A 21,397-nucleotide genomic window follows, 5' to 3' on the forward strand; every position below is an offset into this window, starting at 1 on the left:
TTTCTGAGTCAGCAGCTGAACAGAACGATTTCTCATCCAGTCGTGCCTAAAATATCCTTTTGCCATCTATCTGGAATACTCCAATCCTCTTCATTTGGCTGTTACTCTTTTCCAGGCAATTTCAACATCAGCGCTTTGCTGGGACCTTAACACTGATCAGTGCAAGTTCTGCAGATTTACAGGAGACCTTAAAATACAGGGCTGTGTGTTGACTCATATTGTCCTTTCTGAATGGTCAGCAGGCTCATACAGAGATCTGAGGACTGTATGACTCAAAGCTAAGAACTGTTTTGACTGGAAATAAGATTAAAGGCCATAAACCTTTAAACAACAGGTGGGTTAGATTGTGTTATTACCTGCTCATGTACCATGTTACAGAATGAAAACAGAAACTAATTGACTTGAGGCTAATTAAAGATCACAAACAGCAAAGACTTCCAGTGTCTGCATTACACCCATGAGGTCATCTGCTGAGTAATCTAATGTAAATATGACCTCAGTGCTTCATGTGTTTTTGCTGTTGTTGTTACAGCAACAATTTGTTAATTAGTACCATGAGACAGAAAACTCTCCAGAGAGACCCCCCCCCCCCCGCCTCACCAGCTGAACTGAATCATCCTGCTTGTTTGTTGCAGAAAGTTTCTGTTAAACTTCTGATGCAAACTCAAAGCCTCAGTTTCCTCCCAAAGTTTTGGTCAGCCTTGAAACTTTTCTGCCCTCAAACCTTTGTAAGATCTAATAACTTACATATTCTGGGTCTAGTTTGAACAGTATGCACCTCTGGAGTGAATTTGAGCATCTTTGGTCAAATCGATCTCTAGTTCTGGCCAACATTATTGTGCAACAGATGCTGATGCCAAGGCTATGACAACAGCTCAACTTTATTTTTTCCTTCAAAGCTAAAAATGAATAAACAGACTTCCATTCCTGTCATTGGAGCACCTGTAAGTAAACAATGAGCTCATGGAGTGCAGTGAGCAGTAGATGGTCATGTAACAATGCAGCAATGATTTAAAAAAAAAACAAACTTTATTGTTAAACATAATTCCAGTGATTTGCAGGTAAAACGCTGATGAAGAGAATGCACCAGCAAAGACTCACACAGCAAACTTTCTGTTTGTATACGTGACGCTCCAGCTTCAGGTGAGCTGAGCAGAAACAGCAAATATAAATGTGTGACCTCATTTTACCTAAACACGAGCAAACAAAACCACTAATCCTTGTTGAAGACAGCCCCATCAGGACGTGAGGGATTTTCAGGCTAAAGGACACGTGTTTGGATTTTAGGGCTGAATATTCTGTCAGAATAATTCAGATTACAGCACTGGATGAGCTTCATCTTTGTGGTGTTAAAGCTATTCTTTTTTCTATGTTGTAATAAATTTTTGAAGCTGGCTTGTTCCTGCAGTCAGCCTGATTGTCTGCTCTTATCTAGATGTTATTTATGGGGGTGTAATGAGGGGACTGAGACCTCAGAGCTCCCAGCTCGCTCAGTGACCAGCAGGTTAATTTAATTAAAGGCTGCAGGAGGCATTCAGGGAGCAAAGCACCAAAGGTTTCTCTCTGGAGAGCCGGCAGACTGGCCCTTTGTTTTTATGCTCACTTTCTTTGGACCTGAAAGTGAGCATCTGTACATTTGTGACTAGTTCAGCTGCTCAGACTCATCTTTTTAATGAGAATGGCTCCAAGTTTGACATCTGGGGTTCCCCAAGGATCAAGTTTTGGGTCCTACCTTTTCAACTATCAATATGTTAGCCCTTCAGGGAGTCATCAGGAAACATTGTCACCTGTTTCCACACCTGCACAGATGACACTCAGCTTTATGTAGCCATGTCTCATGCTGACTCTGAAAATCAACTGGGATAGAAAATATTTGCTTTTACTGCCTGCTTTAAAGCAATTGTGGCAATTTAGGTATCATTTGTATTTCAGAGGGAAGCAGTTCTCTGACAGTGGATATCTGTGGCTTGCAAAGTGGTTCATAAACACTCCACCAACTGCATTAAGCACCACAAGGAAAAACGTTGCTTGACATTTGGTCTTTAGCTGGTTTTTAAATTTGAGCTTCAGTCATGAAATGATGAGATAATCTATATAAAGAGCTTTAAATCTGTAAATCTCTCATCTTAGCTTTGGCTGTGAATTAAGTGCACCTTTTTTCGCTCGTGGTGCTTTTTCATCCCTCCTTCAATCTCAGTCTCACTTCCTGTTCCTTTCATCTCAAACCAGGATTGCCAAAATACTTTATTTGGTCAACAAGATCTACATCCTGTGAATAACTAAGTACACCTTTACTGCCTTCCATAAGAGTTAAAAGTAAGTAGCAGCTAGATGCTGCTATTCAAATAGCAGCATAGCCCTGTCAGCACGGTGGTGGAGGGCTGAGGATCTGGGCTGCTTGCAGTCACTGAGTGGACCATGAACTCCTCTGTAGACCAAAGTATTCAGAGGCACATGTGAGGCCGTCTGTCCCACAGATGAAGCTGGGACCACACAGTCCGGAGCTCAGCCTGACTGAATGCTGTGGGGGGGGGCCTTCAGAGGGCTGTGCAGGAATGAATGCTGCAACCCTCACTGAGCTGAAGCTACGCTGTGAAGGAGAGTGGACCAAACTCCCCCCACAGTGATGCGGGACACTCATAAAGTTGGGCAGGAAACCACGATCGTAACTTATTGCTCAGTTTCCACAGAGGCCGATGAAAACTTTCTTTTATAAATGGCTTCATGTAAAGAAAGGTCATCAGGTTTTTCGTAGGTCATCCTGGGGAAGAATCATTTACACTTGCAGCTGCCTTTGGCCCTTAGTCTCTCACCTGGTCTGCTTTCAGTGCCATGTGACTAAGGTGCTGTAGACTGAGAGGGCTGCCTGGACCCAGAGTTATCTGACAGTGAAAGCTGGGTGTTATGGTTAAAAACTCTCAGGGCCTCCCTGCACACTAGACTCTGTGTCCGCCACTCCTTCACCTCCTTTTTTAGTTTAAGTTTATTCAAATCACATGTTTAAAAATACACATTTTAAACAGGACATTACAACAAGTGACCAAACTCATTAATATTTCTGATTGTGGTCAAACTTAAGCAGCATGATGATACAGTTCACCAGTGAGTTCTCACTGCTCCCAAACTTCATATTTTAATAATCATTTTTTAGGTCAGTTTGCCTGAGTGCAGTCTACAGGCAGCATGCAGAGGTTGGTTATTAGTCCCTGTAGATCCCGGAGCTTCATTACCTCCTGCTGTAATCAGCGCTGTCCTCTGAGCTCTGTTAGCGGCGCTCTCGGTCTCCCGGAGGACTAATTACAATCTGAAACTGTTTTGTTAGGATGCAGCTCACAGCGGGCCTCGTTAATGATCAGCTTTGTCTCAAAAACACTGGAACTCATTAACTTTGCAGCAACTGGCAGCAAATGCTATGATGAAACACAGCAACCACCAAGGGGCAGCATCGCCCCTCGAGCTCCCGAAGGAAAGAGTGGAGCTCGCCCCCCCCCCCCTCTGAAGAAACACAAAGAGGTCACAAAGTTTTCACATCTCACAGGAAGTTCAACTGTTTCAACTTCTTCAGCTGTGTGAGAAACACAGAGAGCAACAGTTTAAACATGAGGACACTAAAATAAATGATTAAGAAGCAGAAACAACCATTAAAGATGATAATAAAAAGCCAAACATCAGTTCATCAATACATTTAACCCCCTTCAGTCCTCCTGTCAGCTCCTGTCAGGAATGAATGAGGCTCTACGAAGCAGGAGAAATCTGGAGAAACATTTATCTTGTGTTGAAAAGCAGTGAGTGAAGGTGGCTGCAGTAACACTTTATTGAAACCCTTCAAACTAAAGCTGAAAGTCTGAACTTCAATCACATGTTAATTGTCTGATTTACAGTCCGCTGTGGAGCTGCACAGACACAAAACTACACAAGTCGTGTCTTTGTCCCAAACATCATGAAGCGCACTGTAGTTCCTTTATCAGACAATTTACCAGCTTCTGTCTTATTGTGACTTTACCACACAGTCATGTTCCATTACCCATCTTATTCATGTGCTTATTTTTTTATTGTCACAGAAAAAATCGATTTTCAAAAGCTGCAGATTCACTTTGACGTTCGCTGTTCGAACTCGACTGTGGACCGAGCTGAAGCGTCAGTGACAAAAACACAAGTAAAGTCTAAATGTTGTTTAAACAGCATCAGCTGATCAACAAATGCACTGACGAGCTTCGAGATGCATCTGCATCAGCACCAAGGGGACAACAGAAGGAGGAGCTACACCACAAACTGCATTCATCATTACAACACACAACTTTAAAATATTAATATTAAAAAAAAACACTGTTAACCAATTTTATGAAAGAGAAGAATAAGGTTAAAACGATCATGTTTGCAAAAAGCTAGAAGGATATGAAATGAAAAGTTCATCTTCAGATCTGTCAAGGCTCAAACAACCAGGTGGAGGCAGAACAGCTGGCTGAACATCTGAACATCATTTCTGGGAGTTTTGGGTTTTATTCAGCAGATGTGGCAAAACTAGCTCAGCAGTAAAACCTCCAGTTTGGTGTTTTTGGTAGGAAACTCATGACAATGCTACAAACAGAAGAACCACAATCAGAGTTGTTCTTGAACTCCCACGTAAAGGTCTGGTTTCTTTTCAGGGCTCCGTGTTGAACATCGTTGGTGTTTTGGGGGAAGTAAACAGAGGGACACACTAACACAGAAACCCAGTAAATTTTCTGCATCCTCCAACAAAAAGATGTTTCACAGCTTGTCACTCTCACCGCTGCAGAAAGAAGGTTTACACATGTGAGGATCTGACTCGTGTTACAGAGAGAAGCTTTATTCTTCCTGCACCAGTGAAGCAGGACAGTTTCACCTTTTTGATGAAAACCATTACAGTTTGCTCAGATCTGATTTCACAGATATGAAATAAGTGCTTTTCTGCCATATTTAAACTGTTAAACTGCAAAAACAGAAAAATCCTTTTATTATACGCCCACACAGTCCTGAGGTCTGTTAAGGTATACTGTGGAAATATGACGCAGTATCTCCTAAGAATTACCACTGAAGCTTCCTGGAGAGCAGACGTCTCTGCAGTGCTCTGAAAATATGTGCCCTGATTTTTCTTCTTCTTTTTCTTTTTTGGCAGATTTGTCACGTTTCAAATTATCAAATAAATTTTAATATTAGACAAGGATAACCCAAGTAAATGCAAAATGGTGATTTTTTTCCACCTCAAGGCATTTTATATTGTAGGTAAAGACCTGCAACCCAACAGTCAAAATGACCCCCTGTAAGAAAGCACTTGGTAACAGTGAGAAGGACACCCCACCCCACCCCCACCCCCACTCCTGGCAGAACCAGGCTCAGGGAGGGGCAGTCATCTGCTGTGACCGGTTGGGGCTGAGGGGAGAGAGACAGGACAAAAGACATGCTGTGGAAGAGAGACAGAGATTAATAATAACTAATGATTAAATACGGAGGGGGGTATAAACAGAGTGAAAATGAGTCAATGAAAAGAAACACTCAGTGCATCATGGGAACCCCCCAGCGAACAATGGCGGAGGAGAGCAACCAAAAAATTTGAAATATGACTGTTTCTGTGACACAAAATAAAAATTTAAGATGTTTTCATGCAAGAATGTAAATGTGTAAACCTCAAATCTCAGGTTGTTTTATCGCTTAATTTCAAAAAGTGCTCTGCATTGGACGCAGCTCAAGTGACAGCGCCACCGAGGTTCCCATCATCACTGCTGATGATTCTTTGTTTTTTATGAAGAAAGAATTTAGATGTAAAGCTCAAACATGTTTTTGTACCTATAAGCATGAAGCTGGGCATTGTGGAGTCTGCCTCGTGTGGCCAAAGGAGGAACTGCTCGGCTTCACTTTTCAGCCCCAGAAGTTTCTGTTCGGTTAGAGTTTCTCTTTTTGTGCTTGAAGGCTGAAATTAGTTCTTGTAAAACATAATGAAGGAGGGATTGTACTGTTGCATGTCTTTTCACATAATCTGACATGTGAAACCCAAGGCTAAAGGTCAAAGGTCACAAGACAAAAAGGTCAAGGGTCATTCATTTCATCTTTAACATTTTTCACTTATTTTGTCGCGTGTGTTAGAAATACAAAGACATTACTGTGCTCTGAGTCTCTCTAAAGGCCTGTACAAATAATGAACTCATTCAGTGTATATACAGTACTGTACATTACATGATCATATAGCAATGTGAAAATATCCTGTTTGCAGTAGTTTTTGGACTCATTTGAAGCCACATCAACTCTTGAATGATGTCACATGTCATCTGCTGCTGGTCAGATGATTGATTTCCTGGATCTGTTAGATCATAAATCAATATTACCCAGATCGAGTTTGACTGAATATTAATGAAAATTTTGTTTGAAAATTGTGAGTATCAGTTGATGAAAAAAACAAATAAATTTGAATGTTTTTTTTCTGATAATTACTGACTTTGTCCACACGTGTTTTATTATCTTATTTATTTATTATCATGTGCAGTTATTTTATAGTTTCTGTCCAATACTACTGTGGGTTTTATTGGGTTTTATTTTTGATTTATGAACAAAATGATAATGCTTAAGGGTAAACTGCAGGAAACAAGTATTAAATAATAAGTAGTAGCTGAAGCAATAATTAAATCAGACAGAAGTAGCGAGCAGATCGGAGGCCAGCAGTCACCAGGCTGACTTTCACGGCCTTTGAGGAATATGTTTATCTTATTATAATATAATGTGTTTGTTATGTGTTTCTTTGACAGTTTTGCCAAAACATGTAAAGTTAAGTATGTGAAAGGTGGTGAGTCACTGCGCCCTGTCACTAAGCAGGATAAAACTGTGTCATGATCAGGGAAACGTCACGGCTAATAAGTGTTTCCTTTTTCAGGGCGCTCTCATCGCTGATTGGAAGAAGTTTGTGAATAGAATAGAATAGAATAGAATAGAATAGAATAGGCTGGGTCCAGCCACTGGACCAATGAGGGAAGGCCAAGTCTAAACCCTGGCCCCCTCCCCATCTGTGTTGAACCCACAGGGCTTGTAGATAGAGGTGGTCTAAAGTGTTGAGTGGAGCCTAGAAAATCCACTGCTCTCAGGGAGGGGTCACAGCTGACTGCTTTTATGGGCTTTCTGAACCGAGGGAGTCGATGTGCATGTAAAAATCTTATATTAATGTTTTAAATGTGAACTAGAGTGATTTAAATTTCTTCCTTCACAAAAACAAGAAGGCCTAACATTTCGTGTATTTCCTGAATCTTGCTTTGGGACTTTTTCTTCCTTAGAGACTGAAGTTTAATGAAAGTAATCAGTTGTTGAGAAAATGTCAGGAAACATTTCAGTGAAGAAACAAAGGACTCATTGAAGCTCTTTTATTTTTGTGGTGCATTTCGAGGAAGTCTGACAACAATGGCATTCCCACACAAAAACAGGGGGAGAGCATTTCCATCAGAGTTACAGACACTTCAGCTTCTGCATTTAAAAATCTTGTGACAGCTAATTATTATTTCTGTTGGTAGTTATATTTCAAAAAAGTAATGTATTTATTGAAGTTAGCGGTTCTCTGTCTGATAGGCCACATTCAGCAGGGTTATTAAAGCTTTAGAGCTCACTGGAGAGCAGATGTTTCTCCTCAGGGAGGATGCAGGGAGCAGGTTTTACACTTTGTTCCATTTCTTTCATTTAAATCAGTTTAAGTGTATTGAAAGCTTTGAGCAGGTGCTGAGAAGCAGTGATTACATGGAAAAAGCCCCAAAGTGATATTCAGGAACTTTATTGTTGTTGTAAATGAGTTTTTATGAAGTTTCATGAGGCTTGTGGTAATGTTTGTCTTTACTAAATGTACATTTATTTCCCTGAGAAATTTGTCTGGAAAATAACATAACTGATTAAAATACATAAGTACATAATGTTTTAGGTCAGATTGTTCCTGCTCTGTCACCACTGTATCAATAACAGAAGCAAGGATCCTGAGTGGAGCGGTCAACGAGACTAAACATGATAAAGGAACCCTTGGAGGGAGAAGCAGCTGTGGATCCTTTCTCTCTGTCTTGCACATTTGTTGTTTTGAATAATGATGTAACCAAGACTGATAAGCTGTGACTGTGTGAAACTGTAAACTGAATTAGAATCGGCCAGTACTGCATGCCATCTCAGGGACATGGCATGCAGTCTGACCCAGATTCATCTGTAAACTGTTTGAAATGGTTTGATTAAATTTAATAATTGGACTCCTTATTCTGTTGTTTTGGTCTCATTCCTGTTTCATAAACGAACATGCTGGAACCTGGGGGGGGGTAGGCTGGTTTTTCAGGCTCCTTCCTGTGCAGTAAATACACTAAATCTTAGGTGTTCTTTTTTTTGTGAAGGAAGACATTTAAATCACTTTGGTTCACATTTAAACATTAAAATAATATTGTTGTCAGACTTCCTCGAAATGCACCACAAAAATAAAAGAGCTTCAATAAGTCCTTTGTTTCTTCACTGAAATGTTTCCTGACATTTTCTCAACAACTGATTACTTTCATTAAACTTCAGTCTCTAAGGAAGAAAAAGTCCCAAAGCAAGATTCAGGAAATACACGAAATGTTAGGCCTTCTTGTTTTTGTGAAGGAAGAAATTTAAATCACTCTAGTTCACATTTAAAACATTAATATAATATTTTTACATGCACATCGGCTCCCTCCATCCATAAAACCCCTAAAAGCAGTCAGCTGTGACCCCTCCCTGAGAGCAGCGGATTTTCTAGGCTCCACTCAACACTTTAGACCACCTCTATCTACAAGCCCTGTGGGTTCAACACAGATGGGGAGGGGGGGGGTGTGCTTTAGACTTGGCCTTCCCTCATTGGTCCAGTGGCTACATGGTATTTGCCTCTGCCCCTCAGGCTAGGCTAATCCTCCCTGTGCTAATGTGAAGATGGTATCTGGAGCATTTTTCGTGCTCAGCAGGGACGCAGTGTTTGTTTGCTTTTGGGAACTTAAGTAGGATTAAACCTGGAAATGTTAATGATGTTATACTTAACGGGCAAATACAGCTTCTCCAGAACTGTGTCTGTCTGGGGAATTTGGCTCATTAAGTTTAAGTAGTTAAACTGGACTGTCAGTAAACTCTGTTCCTGATGAGTTTGTGGTCCCAGTCACTACTTTCAAGTCTTATAAAACATGTTCATTTTTGAAACTATTGCCCCTTTAATCAAGAAGAACCCTAAACCACATGCTCAGTCAATCAAAAGTTCTCAGCCAATAAGAGTGCGGGGTGGCTCAGTTTCAGACTTGATGTGTTATTAAACACCTCTGACTGCATGCTGATAGGCTTGAAATCTGTTTATGAGCAGCGGCTGTAATTTTAGGTTTCTGTTCCTCACTAACGTCTCCATCAGCAGACTGACAGGAGCCACTTATCACTGAGCTCCATCAGTGACTGCAGACATCTGAACCTGCAGACACTTCTTTTCATCCTAAAGATGTTAGCTGTTGTTTGAATATCTACTCTTTTGTTACTGCTGTAACAAGAATATAAAAGTTTTATGAATATAAGAAGCAGCCTGGACATGACCACTGAAACACAACCTGACGAACAAAAACAGGAAAGAGAAAAATCCACAGCAGCAAATCCAGCAGCTCTTTACTCACAGTCTGTCTCAACACAAAGAAAGAAATCAAAGGTATCAGTGATGAAATGTCAGAAAACTCTGAAACATAATCTCAGAAATATGATTTATCGCCTTCAGAGAATACGTGACACTAAACTGAAATAAGAAAGTCACATATTCAAGGAAAACATTTTTAAAACTTCTGTTGACTCTGAGTTAATATAGAAACTCAAACTTCCTGTTAATGTTTCTTCTCATGCTTTTAATCTTTATTTCAATATTGACTCAGGCTGCCTGTGCAAAGATGAGTGTTTGGACCCCAGGGTTACTTCAAACTCTTTCTGACTGCAAACAAGAAGCTGTTTTTACCTTCAGTGTGGACCGAAGGTAAAACTTAGACACATTTAAATTAAAGATGGTTTCATGAACTTCCTCCTCTGAGAAATTTGTGTTTGTTTCCTCCTTTTTAATCAGACGTGTGATGCTGGACTGCAGAACTTTGTCTTAGTGAGATTTAATAATTAGTCAAGCAGCTACAGCACAATGAGTATATGTCATGTAGAATTATGTGTAATATAATTCAGCTGGAGGAGCCACAGAGTCAGTGTTATATTTATGCTCCCACCACTTTCACAGTTAAACTCCACTCTGGTTGAGCTTAAGAAGTCAAATATTTAATTTGCCAAATGTTGAAAAACCTTATAAATCTTCTTTAGTTTTAATTGAGTTACATCAGGTGTTCATACAGTGGGCCTCAGGCACAGAACCTGGAAAGGTAGGGACAGCATACTCCTTCCAGGTGACATGTTGATGTCATTTCCTGTTTCTGCATGACCCCCAGGAGTGCACAGACACATTAGGACTCCACAAACTGCAGAAAAATGATTTCCACTGTCACTCCCTATGAAGTTCTGAGTGTGTTCAGCTCTGCCAGCTCCACTCTCTTTTTACCAGTGTCACCATCCCCAAACCATACAAAATCAGCTCATATAGTTGCATTAAAAATGCACTAAAAACAGCATTAAAAACAGCACAAACAGTCCAGAGGACAGTTGAGGAACTCCAGTTAGCTGAGGTGAAGCCTTCCGGACAGCTAGCACCTACAGCCGCCTGTGTCACCATCCACCTGTCATTCAAAGAGGCCACACCCCTAATAATGCAGATAATCGAATTTAAACAGCTGTTATGAATGTGGAATTATCCACAGAGACCAAAGCAGTTTCTGTATCATCGATAAACATGTTTGTTTCTGTGGGTCTGTGGGGCTGACTGACTGCTGCAGCCTCTGCTGGACATCAGTGGAACTGCAGCTGTTCAGAGTTCATTTTCAGTCTTGGAGGAAACAGTGAACAACTCCAACCTTCCTTAATCCACAATCCAGTTTTTTGGGTCTTGTTTTGGTTTTAGACTACATTTTCAAGCAGAAGAGAAAGGAAAACAGGAGGGTTCAAATTGCTGTTCTCCTTCCTCCTCCTGTCTCCTCCTTCACAGCAGAGAGTTGGAGGTGTCGGCAGTTTTCCCAGCAGAAAGTCAGAGCTGCAGCAAAGTGAAAGGAGGACAGACAGCAGCTTCACAGTGAGTGAGTGGGTCTTTGTTTTCTCTCTGGGAGGCTTTTTACTGGGACAGATGAGAGACAGAGAGTGTGTGTGTGTGTGTGTGTGTGTGTGTGTGTGTGTGTGTGTGTGTGTGTGTGTGTGTGTGTGTGTGTGTGTGTGTGTGTGTGTGTGTGTGTGTGTGTGTGTGGTGGGGTGGATTATTGAAGCTTCATTCTGCATATCTGAAAAATGCTGCTTTCAAACACTTTGTGCTGTTGAGTTTGGATGAATAAAATGAGGCTCTGAGGTGGATTTCAGGAGTTTTGTGGCTGCTGTTAGTGCTGGAGGGTTACAGCTCAAAGTGCAGTCAGTGTTCTTGACTAACTGAAGCTTTGAGCTCTTCAGTGTGACTCTGGGAAGCAGAACAGGACCACGAGGAGCTAAATGTTAGCAGATGTGCTGCACGATGACAGCTGAGCTGAGCTCAGGGTGATGCTGCAGCCTGACTCAGAGTTTTATATTAATATGAAATTCATATTAGTATGAATTATTAAATATTAATTTTCAGATATTTAAATCTTATTATTAATTTTTATTTGATTTATATTAATGTAAGTCTGATATTGACTTGTATGGCCTCCCATATTTGCAGGTTCAGCTCGTGGCCTGCTCATTCTTGCCGTGAGGAACGTGATAAAGATTTCAGGACCAGCCTGTGCATGTCACACAGAGACACGGCTGTGCCTGATTGTCCCTCATTATGTGATAAGGGTATCCTGGTTACTGATTACTCCGCACTGTTAGTGAACACACCCACAGGTTTCCAACCACAGGAACGTCTCTGATAATCATTTCTGATTTTTGGGAGCAGAAGCTTCGTGGTCTCCTCCTGAAGTCCAACATAGATCAACCAATCCCATTTTAGCAGGCTCTGGTTGGATGAAGGTCTGCACTGGGGAAACCATTGGCTACCTTCTGACAACAGTTTAGCTTTTTGTATAGTTTATAGTGATCAGGGAGCTGGCTGCACCAAAGACCTGAAAAACTGGCTGAAGAAGACAAAAGCAAAGACCGACTGCAGCTTTCTTTCATTGTAAACATTCAGCACGACGCACCAGGAAATGTGAAATGTTGCTAGTCAGAGTGACGTTGATGATGATGTTTGTCTCACGCCGTGTTTGAGCCCGTTGACTGAAGCCTGAGTGGTGATGGTGGTGATGGTGGTTGCTTTTATCTTCAGTCTGCTCGTTCTGTTTGTGGCTCTGAGATTAAGCTGGGATACAGAATCCTGGAGTCTACAGATAAGACGCTGCTTCCTGTCACACTTTGTTTCCTGCTGCTGTCTAACTTTGCTGTTATTTCTGTCTCAAAGTGTTTCAAGCCTGAATGTAGAAATAAAATAAAACAGCTTTTGAGCTTTTGGGTAAAATAAACACTTCTTTATGTTCTGCTCCCCAAACAGACTCCTGATGTTCTCAACCATCACAGCAGCGAGTCCATCGCTTTGGTGCAAATCAAATACTTTAACTACTTCTCTTGAGCACAGAGATGCATGGTACCCAGAGGATGAGTCCTAAGTGTGTTTTATGTTCAGGTACCAATTTATGGGAGCAGAAACTGCAGTTTCTCCACTTAAGACTACCTCCAAAATACTGACAGTGACAGTTTAAGAGTCAGGGTCTCCAGTTCGCTGAGGTGAAGCCTAGCACACAGCTAGCAGCTACAGCTGCCAGGCTCACCATCCACCTGTCAGTCAAAGAGGCCACGCCCCTAATAATGCAAACTTTAACTTTTAATTCAATTTAAGCCGCTGTTATGAAGGAGTAACGAGCCACAGAGACCAAAGCAGTTTTTGTATCAGGCTGTTAACATGTTTGTTTCTGCTGTAAAGTTGCCCTTTTAAAATGGGACTCAACAGGAACTGTCTCACTGCTGGAGCCTCTGCTGGACGGCAGAGGAACCGCAGCTTTATGCCTCACCCGGAGGCTGATGCTTGGTTCTCCTAATGGTTTATGAAGCAGCTGCATGGACAGAGCGAGCTGGAGGCAGCGCACATGACAACCACACAACTGGTGTTAAATTCACTTCAGTATTTGGGCAAAATCACCACAGGGACACAGAGACACACAGACACAGGAACACAGGGACACAGGAACACAGGGACACAGGAACACAGGGACACACAGACACAGGGACACACAGACACAGGGACACAGGAACACAGGGACACACAGACACGGGGACACACAGACACAGGGACACACAGACACAGGGACACAGGAACACAGGGACACACAGACACGGGGACACACAGACACAGGGACACACAGACACGGGGACACAGGGACACAGGGACACAGGGACACACAGACACGGGGACACACAGACACAGGGACACACAGACACAGGGACACAGGAACACAGGGACACACAGACACAGGGACACAGGGACACAGGGACACACAGACATGGGGACACAGGGACACAGGGACACAGGGACACAGGGACACGGGGACACACAGACATGGGCACACAGGGACACACAGACACAGGCACACAGGGACACACAGACACAGGGACACACAGACATGGGCACACGGGGACACACAGACACAGGGACACAGGAAATGGGGAGTGGGCACTGACAGTAACAGATGTTCTCTGTGGCTCTGGTTGGGGATGTAGGACAGAACTCATTTTGGCTTTGAGTAAGATTCCTTCCAACAGCTTTAACTGTTGCATGTCTGTGTGTCCAAACACAGAGCACATGTACACTCCCTCTGTGTGTGTGTGTCTGTGTTTGTGTGCACTCAGCGCTTCTAGAAACTCGTGTTCGTTCAGCGTGAGTGTGATTGAGCTGACCACACTGTGTCCAGGCCTGTTTGTGTTACTGTTACAACACAAGTATTGACAAAGTGTTACAACAGTACGAGCTGGGCAGTCAGAGTCTCTGCTAAATAAATGAGATAGATGCCCTCTGTGCTGCTGCATGTGTGATCAGCAGCTCGTGCATGTTTGTGTTTTACAGGAGTCTACGTGTGACAGTCAACGACTTCAGCATGACCTCTGACCCCACAGGGCTACGAGCGCCTGCTCGATCCCAGAGTCTCTTCAACAGCATCAAGGTAGGAAGGTCGTTTTGACTGTTGGGTTTTCTCTGTATTATTGTAGGGTCTTTACCCACAATACAAAGCGCCTTGAGGCGACAGTTTGTTGTGATTTGGCGCTATATAAATAAAATTGAATTGAATTGAATTGAAAAGGAAAGGGGAAGGCTACAAGGAAAGAAGAAATAAAGGAAGGAAGCATGAATGTGATCAAGGAAAAAAGGAATGAAGGAAAGGAAGGTAGGAGAGAAGGAAATAAATAAAGGATAGTATGAAGGAAAGGAGGGAAGAAGGAATACAAGGAAAGGAGAAAAGTGAAAAGGAAGGGGATGAAAGACGAAGGGGAAGAAGTAGTGAAGGAAAGGAAGAAGAAAAAAAGGTAGAACAATGAAAGGAAAGAGGAGTAATCAAAGGAGGGAAGTAAAGAAATTTAGAAATTTGAAATAAAGAAATGAAAATGTCAGCTTTGTAAATTAAATGCAAACTTAATAATATGTAATTCATTTGAAACTTTTCAAAGCTGAAAAAGTGCAGCTGCTCCATGCTGGGATGTGTCAGAGTGAGGCCTGCAGGGCTGATGCTCAGGTGTTCCAGTAGGTCTGACAAAGACCTTTAAATCACTAATTTTAAAGTGATGCAAGAAGAAAGTTTGTTGATTTTCAGGAATCTTAGCTGTTGTGTGACTGCTTTCATTATCCTGCTGCTCGAGAACATCATAAAAAACAAAAGGAACACAAAGACTTTGTTTGGGGGGGGTCACACGGCTCTGTAACAGCGCCTGTGACAGTTCAGGGGTTCAGGGGTCAGATCCCTTCAAGCGGAGGAGCGCTTTGAAAGCTGGCCTCAGACGTGCTCCTGTCCAAACACTGGAGCCTGTGGGACTCACTGAGGCTTTGTTTTCACAGAAACTCCACATCCTGAAGTTCATCCTGGAATTGTTCTCATCCTCTGACCCTGATGAGCTCAGCATGTTGTAAAATACTTGTGCTTTTGTTTGTACCTTTCACTTTGTGCTGAAATTGCCGTCTGACTCAATGCACTTTAAACACTGAGTGGAAACGGACTCGACTGTCTCATGGCCATAACCGCCGTCAGGCCATCCACTGGTGTCAGACACACTGAAGCCTCAGCATTAGCTGCACTGTGGGTGCCATGTTGGTTTTTGTGGAGCCAGAAGCTGCCACATTTGGATGAGAGGGTCAAATGCTATTGGTAACAAGCCTCATATTTAGTGCCAAATGAATCCAAATAAAATTCCAGAATTTCATCACAAAAACTGGAGATTGGACAGTTTAAATGGGAGTCTATGGGGACCAACTCACTGTTGGAGCCTCATGTGGGCGTAGATGAACCGCTGCTTGTTTTCATCTAATTGTTCTGACTTTTCTTCTTCTTCTTCTTCTCCTTGCAGTTCTTTGTGTTTTGCCACAGTTTGCTGCAGCTGGCACAGCTGTTGGTGTCGGGCTACATGAAGAGCTCCATCTCCACCATCGAGAGGCGCTACGGCCTGTCCAGCCAGAAGTCCGGACTCCTGGCCTCCTTCAATGAGGTCAGTTCAGCTCAGACTCTGGAGCCTTAAATCAACAAATCTATGTGAATCCTCCTCAAGGAGTCCTTCACAAGCACCCACAGGTGCTGAGTTGGGAGTCAAAGATCTGTTGTCTAAATCTGGTCCATCACAGCAAAGAACACCTTCTACTTTACTAGATAGCAGAAAATGAATGAGAATGAGAACAAATGCTATACTTTATGTTTCAGTTGTTTTAGTTGTCGTAAAGAACTTCCTGTCAGAACCAAATAAGGAACCTGAATATGACTGGACAGTAAATCTCTCTGGAAATCATTCAAATATTTTAATATGCTCTTGTTGAAGTTACGTCCATAAACTTATCCAAATTTTCCAAAGTTTAAATATCGATTGCTTGAATGAGTCTGGATGAAACACGTTCTTCATTGTGGTTCTTTTTATTTTACCCCTAAAATAAGATGTGTGTGTGTGTGTCCAGGTGGGAAACACCGTGCTGATCATCTTTGTGAGCTTCTTTGGGAGTCGAGTCCACCGGCCGAGGTACATCGGAGGCGGAGCTCTGCTGGCTTGCCTGGCCTCTCTGCTGATGGGGATAACGCACTTTCTGAGTGAACCGTATGACTTCACCAAGACTGTCATCTGTGAGACACACACACACACACACACACACACACACACACAAAATCATAGGACCTTAAAGCAACCTAAATCTAACCTCCTTCTGAATTTTTTGAAACTTTTTATTAGGATAAGTGGGCGGAGCACTAATCCTGCCTAGCTTGGTCAACATGTTCAATCCACAAATACAGATACTTGTTACTTAGTGCTCAGTACTACCCAAAAGAATCATAGAACTGGATCTCAGCATTGGGCAATCAGCACAATAAACCAAACAGTAGCCATATTACTGGTCAGATCATTAGGCATTATCAGCCGTTAAAAATGTTCCAAAAATCTCCAACAGCACATTCCAGAGGTCCAGTTCAGGGACCCCGGTTAGCTGAGGTATCAGCACAAAAATAGCTTCAAACTCAGACTGAAACTTCTCATCACTTTCAGAATGAAGTCTCTGTTGAATAAGAAAACCTTGAAAGTTTTCCTCTGTTTCCCAAACAGCCTCCAATGAAAACAGCTCTGACCTCTGCCAGCCAGTGACCACCTCATCCAACAATCAGACCTGCCAGCAGCAGGTGACCCCCAACCAGCAGGGCATCTACCCTATGCTGCTCCTGGGTCAGCTGCTGCTGGGCATCGGAGCTGTCCCCATCCAGCCCTTTGGCATCTCATACATCGACGACTATGCCAGCAAAAAGAACTCTCCTCTCTACCTCGGTACGAAGCACTGAGCAATATTTTAACCACACACTTCAGCTCTGATGAGTAAAGTCTTGTGATAGCAGATTAAGTCATTTAGAGGTTAAAAAAACCTGAGATGATGGCGCTCACTCATGTCAAGAGCATGGCTGTAAGACTGATAGAAAAATGTGTACTGTGTATACTAATTTGAGCAGACTAGTGTTGCTGATTGTTGCATGAGCAGCTAGCTGCTGCATATTTTTGCATTTCTCATTGCTGAGCCTCTGACCACACAAAATACTTTATGGTTCCACGCTCGATAGCACAAGTGCACTCAAAATTGGTTATCTAAGTATAGAAATATGCAATTTGAGACACAGCACACGCACACTTGGTGAAAAGGATCAGCAGTCTGTCATCAATCAGGGAACCAGATTTCTCGGGGCTGTGGTGGACTCGTGGTAGAAGGAATTACAGTTTCCTGTAATTCTCTGCAACAGAGGCAGAGAGCAAAGTCAGAATGACCTAAAGAGACCCAACAGTTGTTATTGCTCTTCAGTGGCACGGCATTTCTTACACCACCCGCTGTTATATCACAGCTGTGTAACAAATACTTAAGTTCCTCACAACTCAGCCAGCCATTGGCACGAACTGTCTTTAACAAGTAGAAGACAATCACTTTAGGTTATGTGAGATTTTCTGCTCAGGTGAACTCCCATTACAGAAGTTTAACTGGGCATTATAAAGAGATAAGAGGAGCAGGTAACAAGAGACACTACGCCAGGTCATGTTATGAAAAATCAAAAAGCCTGACTGGCTTATTACAGGACTGATACTCACTGTGACAACAGACATGATTGTAGTGCTGCAGCCTCCGTGCAGGGTAATATTAGCCCGTGGCCCTGCTCGTATAACAAACCTGTTTTAATTGGTTTCCTGAAACCTGAAGCACAAAGGAAGTCTGGAATAATGATGTGAGATCACGGTTCACCTACTGTGGCTGTATTTATGTCCTAACTTCAGCACAGATGCTGCTTTTACTGCACATTTTGTAGAATCTGATTGCTTCTCATGGATTTTCTGTCAGTCATACATTTGCTAGTAGCTACAGCCGAGTTGGATGCTGTAGATAAAGTTGGTATGCACAGATGTTAAAAATGTTTCTTTAAATGTTAGGGACGGATAAATGCTGAGGTATCTGTGGTCTGAAATGAGATGTTCTGCTGATAGAGATGATGTGTAATTATGTGAGGCAGAACAGAAAATGTACTGACAGCCGCCTGTATTGTGTTGCTTCATCTGTTGACAATCAACTTTTTATGCAGCAGCAAACACAACCTCCCAGACACGGTTCAGAGTGCTGTGCTGTTTGCCTTCACTGTAAATCTCCCATTTAAGAATTGCTTACAAGTTCTCAATTGGGTTCATGTCCGGTGAGGAAGGGGGCCATGTCATCAGTTTTTCATCTTTAACGCCTTTACTGGCTCGCCATGCATGAAAATCATTGTGTTTTTGAAAGATGCTGACTTCTTCCTGAACCACTGCTTAAAGAAAGTGTCTTCTAAAACCTGGCAGTAGGCTTGGGAGTTGAGTTTGAGCCCATCTTCAACCCAAAATGGTCCAACCAGCTCATCTTTAATAATACCAGCCCATACCAGTACCTCACCTCCATCTTGCTGGCGTCTGACTTGAAGTGGAGCTCTGTGTTCGTTACTGATCCAGCCATGGGCTCATCCATCTGATTCATGAAGAGTCACTCTCATTCATCAGTCCATAAAACCTCTGAAAAACCTGTCTTCAAATATTTCTTGGACCAGTCTCAATGCTTCAGCTTATGTGTCTTGATCAGTGGGGGTCAGGTTTCAGCCTTCCTTACCTTGGCCATGTCTCTGAGAACTGAACATCTTGTACTTCTAGGTACTCCAGGTAGGTTTCAGTTCTGGAATATGACAGAACTGGAAGATAACTGGTTCCTGGCAGCTTCACACTTGATTTTTCTCGAATCCTTGGAGGTTAATTTGTGTCTTTATTCTGCTTGGAGTTAGAAAATATGCCTAAAAAATGTTAATATGGCCAAAATGCTCACTTGCCTAATAATTGTGCACACAGTGTAGTTTATTGAGAGCTGTTTTTCCAACATCTTCAGTAAGTGTAAAGGAAACTGGTATCACGGTAAGCTGGATGCTGGACTTTAATAAAATAGATGGAAATGTGAGGCAGTGGTCACCTCACAGCAGGCTGGAGCCTTTCAGTGTTTTCCCTGCGTCAGCAGTGAGAACAGTCCGAAGACACACATTTTAGGTTGTATGTGAGCATGAATGGTTGATCTGGCCAGGATGCACCCCAACTTTCACCCAATAACAGACAGGATAGGCTCCAGCCATGCAACCCTAAAGTGGATAGCGAGATAAGAAAATCAATGGAAGGTTTAACAAAATCCAAAAACACAAGGCGAAAGAGGCAGTTCACACATGAGGAGACATAAACAGGACACCTTCATAAAGGTGATAACTAATTGTGAATGCTTTTAATCAACACAAGCTGGAGACTAGAGAAAACACAGTAATCAGACTTCAGTAATTCTACAAGAATCCAAACTCAACGTTTCTCTGGTAATAATGATAGACGCTGAAGCCAAAATTCAGCATTAGAACAAGGAGTGAACTTAATTTATAACAGCACAAGATGGTAAAAAATAAAGCAAAAAAGGTCAGTGTTTAACCCACTGATCTCGTTTTCAAGATCATCATGACCTCTGACCCTGTCCTTCATTTCTTCTTGTGCTAAAATCAGCCACATCCAACTCTTTGTTTAACAGTCCACACAGATCCTGCTGCTGTTCCATACTCATCATATTTCCTGTGGTAGCTTATGCGAAATCATTTGATGTGATGCTGGAGCATTGGGTTTGGTTAACAGTATTAAGTTTCCAATACTGCAAATGTACCATATTAAAATATAGTCATTGTTGAGCTATGGGCTTTGGGTGTTGGACTGAGGCCATAGGAAATAAGGTGTTTGAGGTGAAAGGTCGGGTTCCAGCAGTCTGACCCTCGGGACTTTGGACAGCAGGCATCTGTTTCATGTTCTCAGCTTTGTCTTAATTGTCTCTTTCAGGCATCCTCCTCGCTGTGACCTCGATCGGCCCGGCTTTCGGATTCATCACCGGGTCCCTCATGCTGCGCATCTATGTTGACTTTGACAAGCTATTGCCAGGTGAGGAGACAACGTGCTAATGCTAAACAGCTGGACTGTTTAGAGAACATTTATCTCACTTATTTCAAAAGGAAAGGGAGGACTTCCTGTATGTGACAGAAAGCACTCAGATAAAGTGTGAAAAGAAACAGTGAAAAGTTGATTAATGTAGGTCATTTCGTCTAAAAGCTTCTGCAGAGGATAAACAACCATGATGGCGCTAAATGAATAACATTTAAATGATGCAGCTCAGAAACGATGGCTGTGAGTTCTCTGGTGTAAAGTTATTTAAGCTGATTTATTGGCTGACTGTTCCTTTTGCCCCACATACCAAAGACATTAAACAGCCTCATGATCATCAGGCTGCAGACTGGTTTTCATAATGAACACTTTCCCGTGCTACTTTTTTCCTTTGTGTTATATGGACGTGTTACAGCAACTCTCGATCCTGTTTGCGCAGTTCCAACATCTCCACAAAAGGCGGCACTTTTTTAATCCTGTTTATCCCATAAGAAAACAATGCTGGAAAGAGACTGACGTTAACAGATTTATAAATGGGCTCAGTTTGCCCAGGGCTTTCTTCACAACAAGTTTGCTCTGAGCAGTAGCTAATGGTGGCTACTGTTAGCTAATGTTTGCACACTTCATACAGTTCGTGTTGTGTGGATACCGAAGCTGTCTCTGCTGGAGGTTAACAATTAGCTTGTCTCCTCGCTGTCATCAAATGCTGTTCTTAGAGCCTCACTGGACTCTTGTAGAGTTTTTAGCTTACTGCATAAAGAACCTTTTAAAACTCTGACATCCTACTAATAATTCAAGCTGTGAAGTTTTTCTTTGGCTATCTCAACAACTTTTTATTCTAATTTATCAAACATACACCTAGTTGTCGGTGTATGTCCCCAGATATACACCCACAGTGGGTGGATAAGTTAAGTTCGAGTTCTGATGAATGAGCAGTTTTTACATTTTAGCTGAAAGTTGTTCCCCTTACAGTGACCTGCTCCACTGTGTGTGGAGGCACCAAGTACAGACATATGAAGGCATGTGTATAAACCTGTTTGTCTCTGAGGGACTGACATTTTCCTGTCCCTCAGCTAGACTTCGTTGGAGGCGTATGTTGATATTTTGTTGCTAAAGTAGTAAATTTATT

The 21,397-nt window shown here is 42.3% G+C and overlaps 1 protein-coding gene across 2 annotated transcripts in view; it reads left to right on the forward strand.

Moving 5' to 3' along the window:
* The first annotated feature begins 10,933 nt into the window (after positions 1-10,933).
* Positions 10,934-21,397, forward strand: part of slco2b1 (solute carrier organic anion transporter family, member 2B1) — a 30,744-nt gene continuing 20,280 nt past the window's right edge. The window contains exons 1-6 of one of the 2 annotated variants that reach the window (XM_030746766.1): positions 10,934-11,165; positions 14,150-14,246; positions 15,640-15,777; positions 16,235-16,397; positions 16,873-17,088; positions 20,170-20,268. In XM_030746766.1, the coding sequence (XP_030602626.1) occupies positions 14,181-14,246; positions 15,640-15,777; positions 16,235-16,397; positions 16,873-17,088; positions 20,170-20,268 (682 nt within the window). In that variant the 5' untranslated portion in view covers positions 10,934-11,165; positions 14,150-14,180. The remainder of the gene's footprint in view (positions 11,166-14,149; positions 14,247-15,639; positions 15,778-16,234; positions 16,398-16,872; positions 17,089-20,169; positions 20,269-21,397) is intronic. The other variant, XM_030746767.1, reaches the window with a different exon arrangement.

This window comes from Archocentrus centrarchus, chromosome 14 (assembly GCF_007364275.1).
Source record: "Archocentrus centrarchus isolate MPI-CPG fArcCen1 chromosome 14, fArcCen1, whole genome shotgun sequence".
Lineage (NCBI taxonomy): Eukaryota > Metazoa > Chordata > Actinopteri > Cichliformes > Cichlidae > Archocentrus > Archocentrus centrarchus.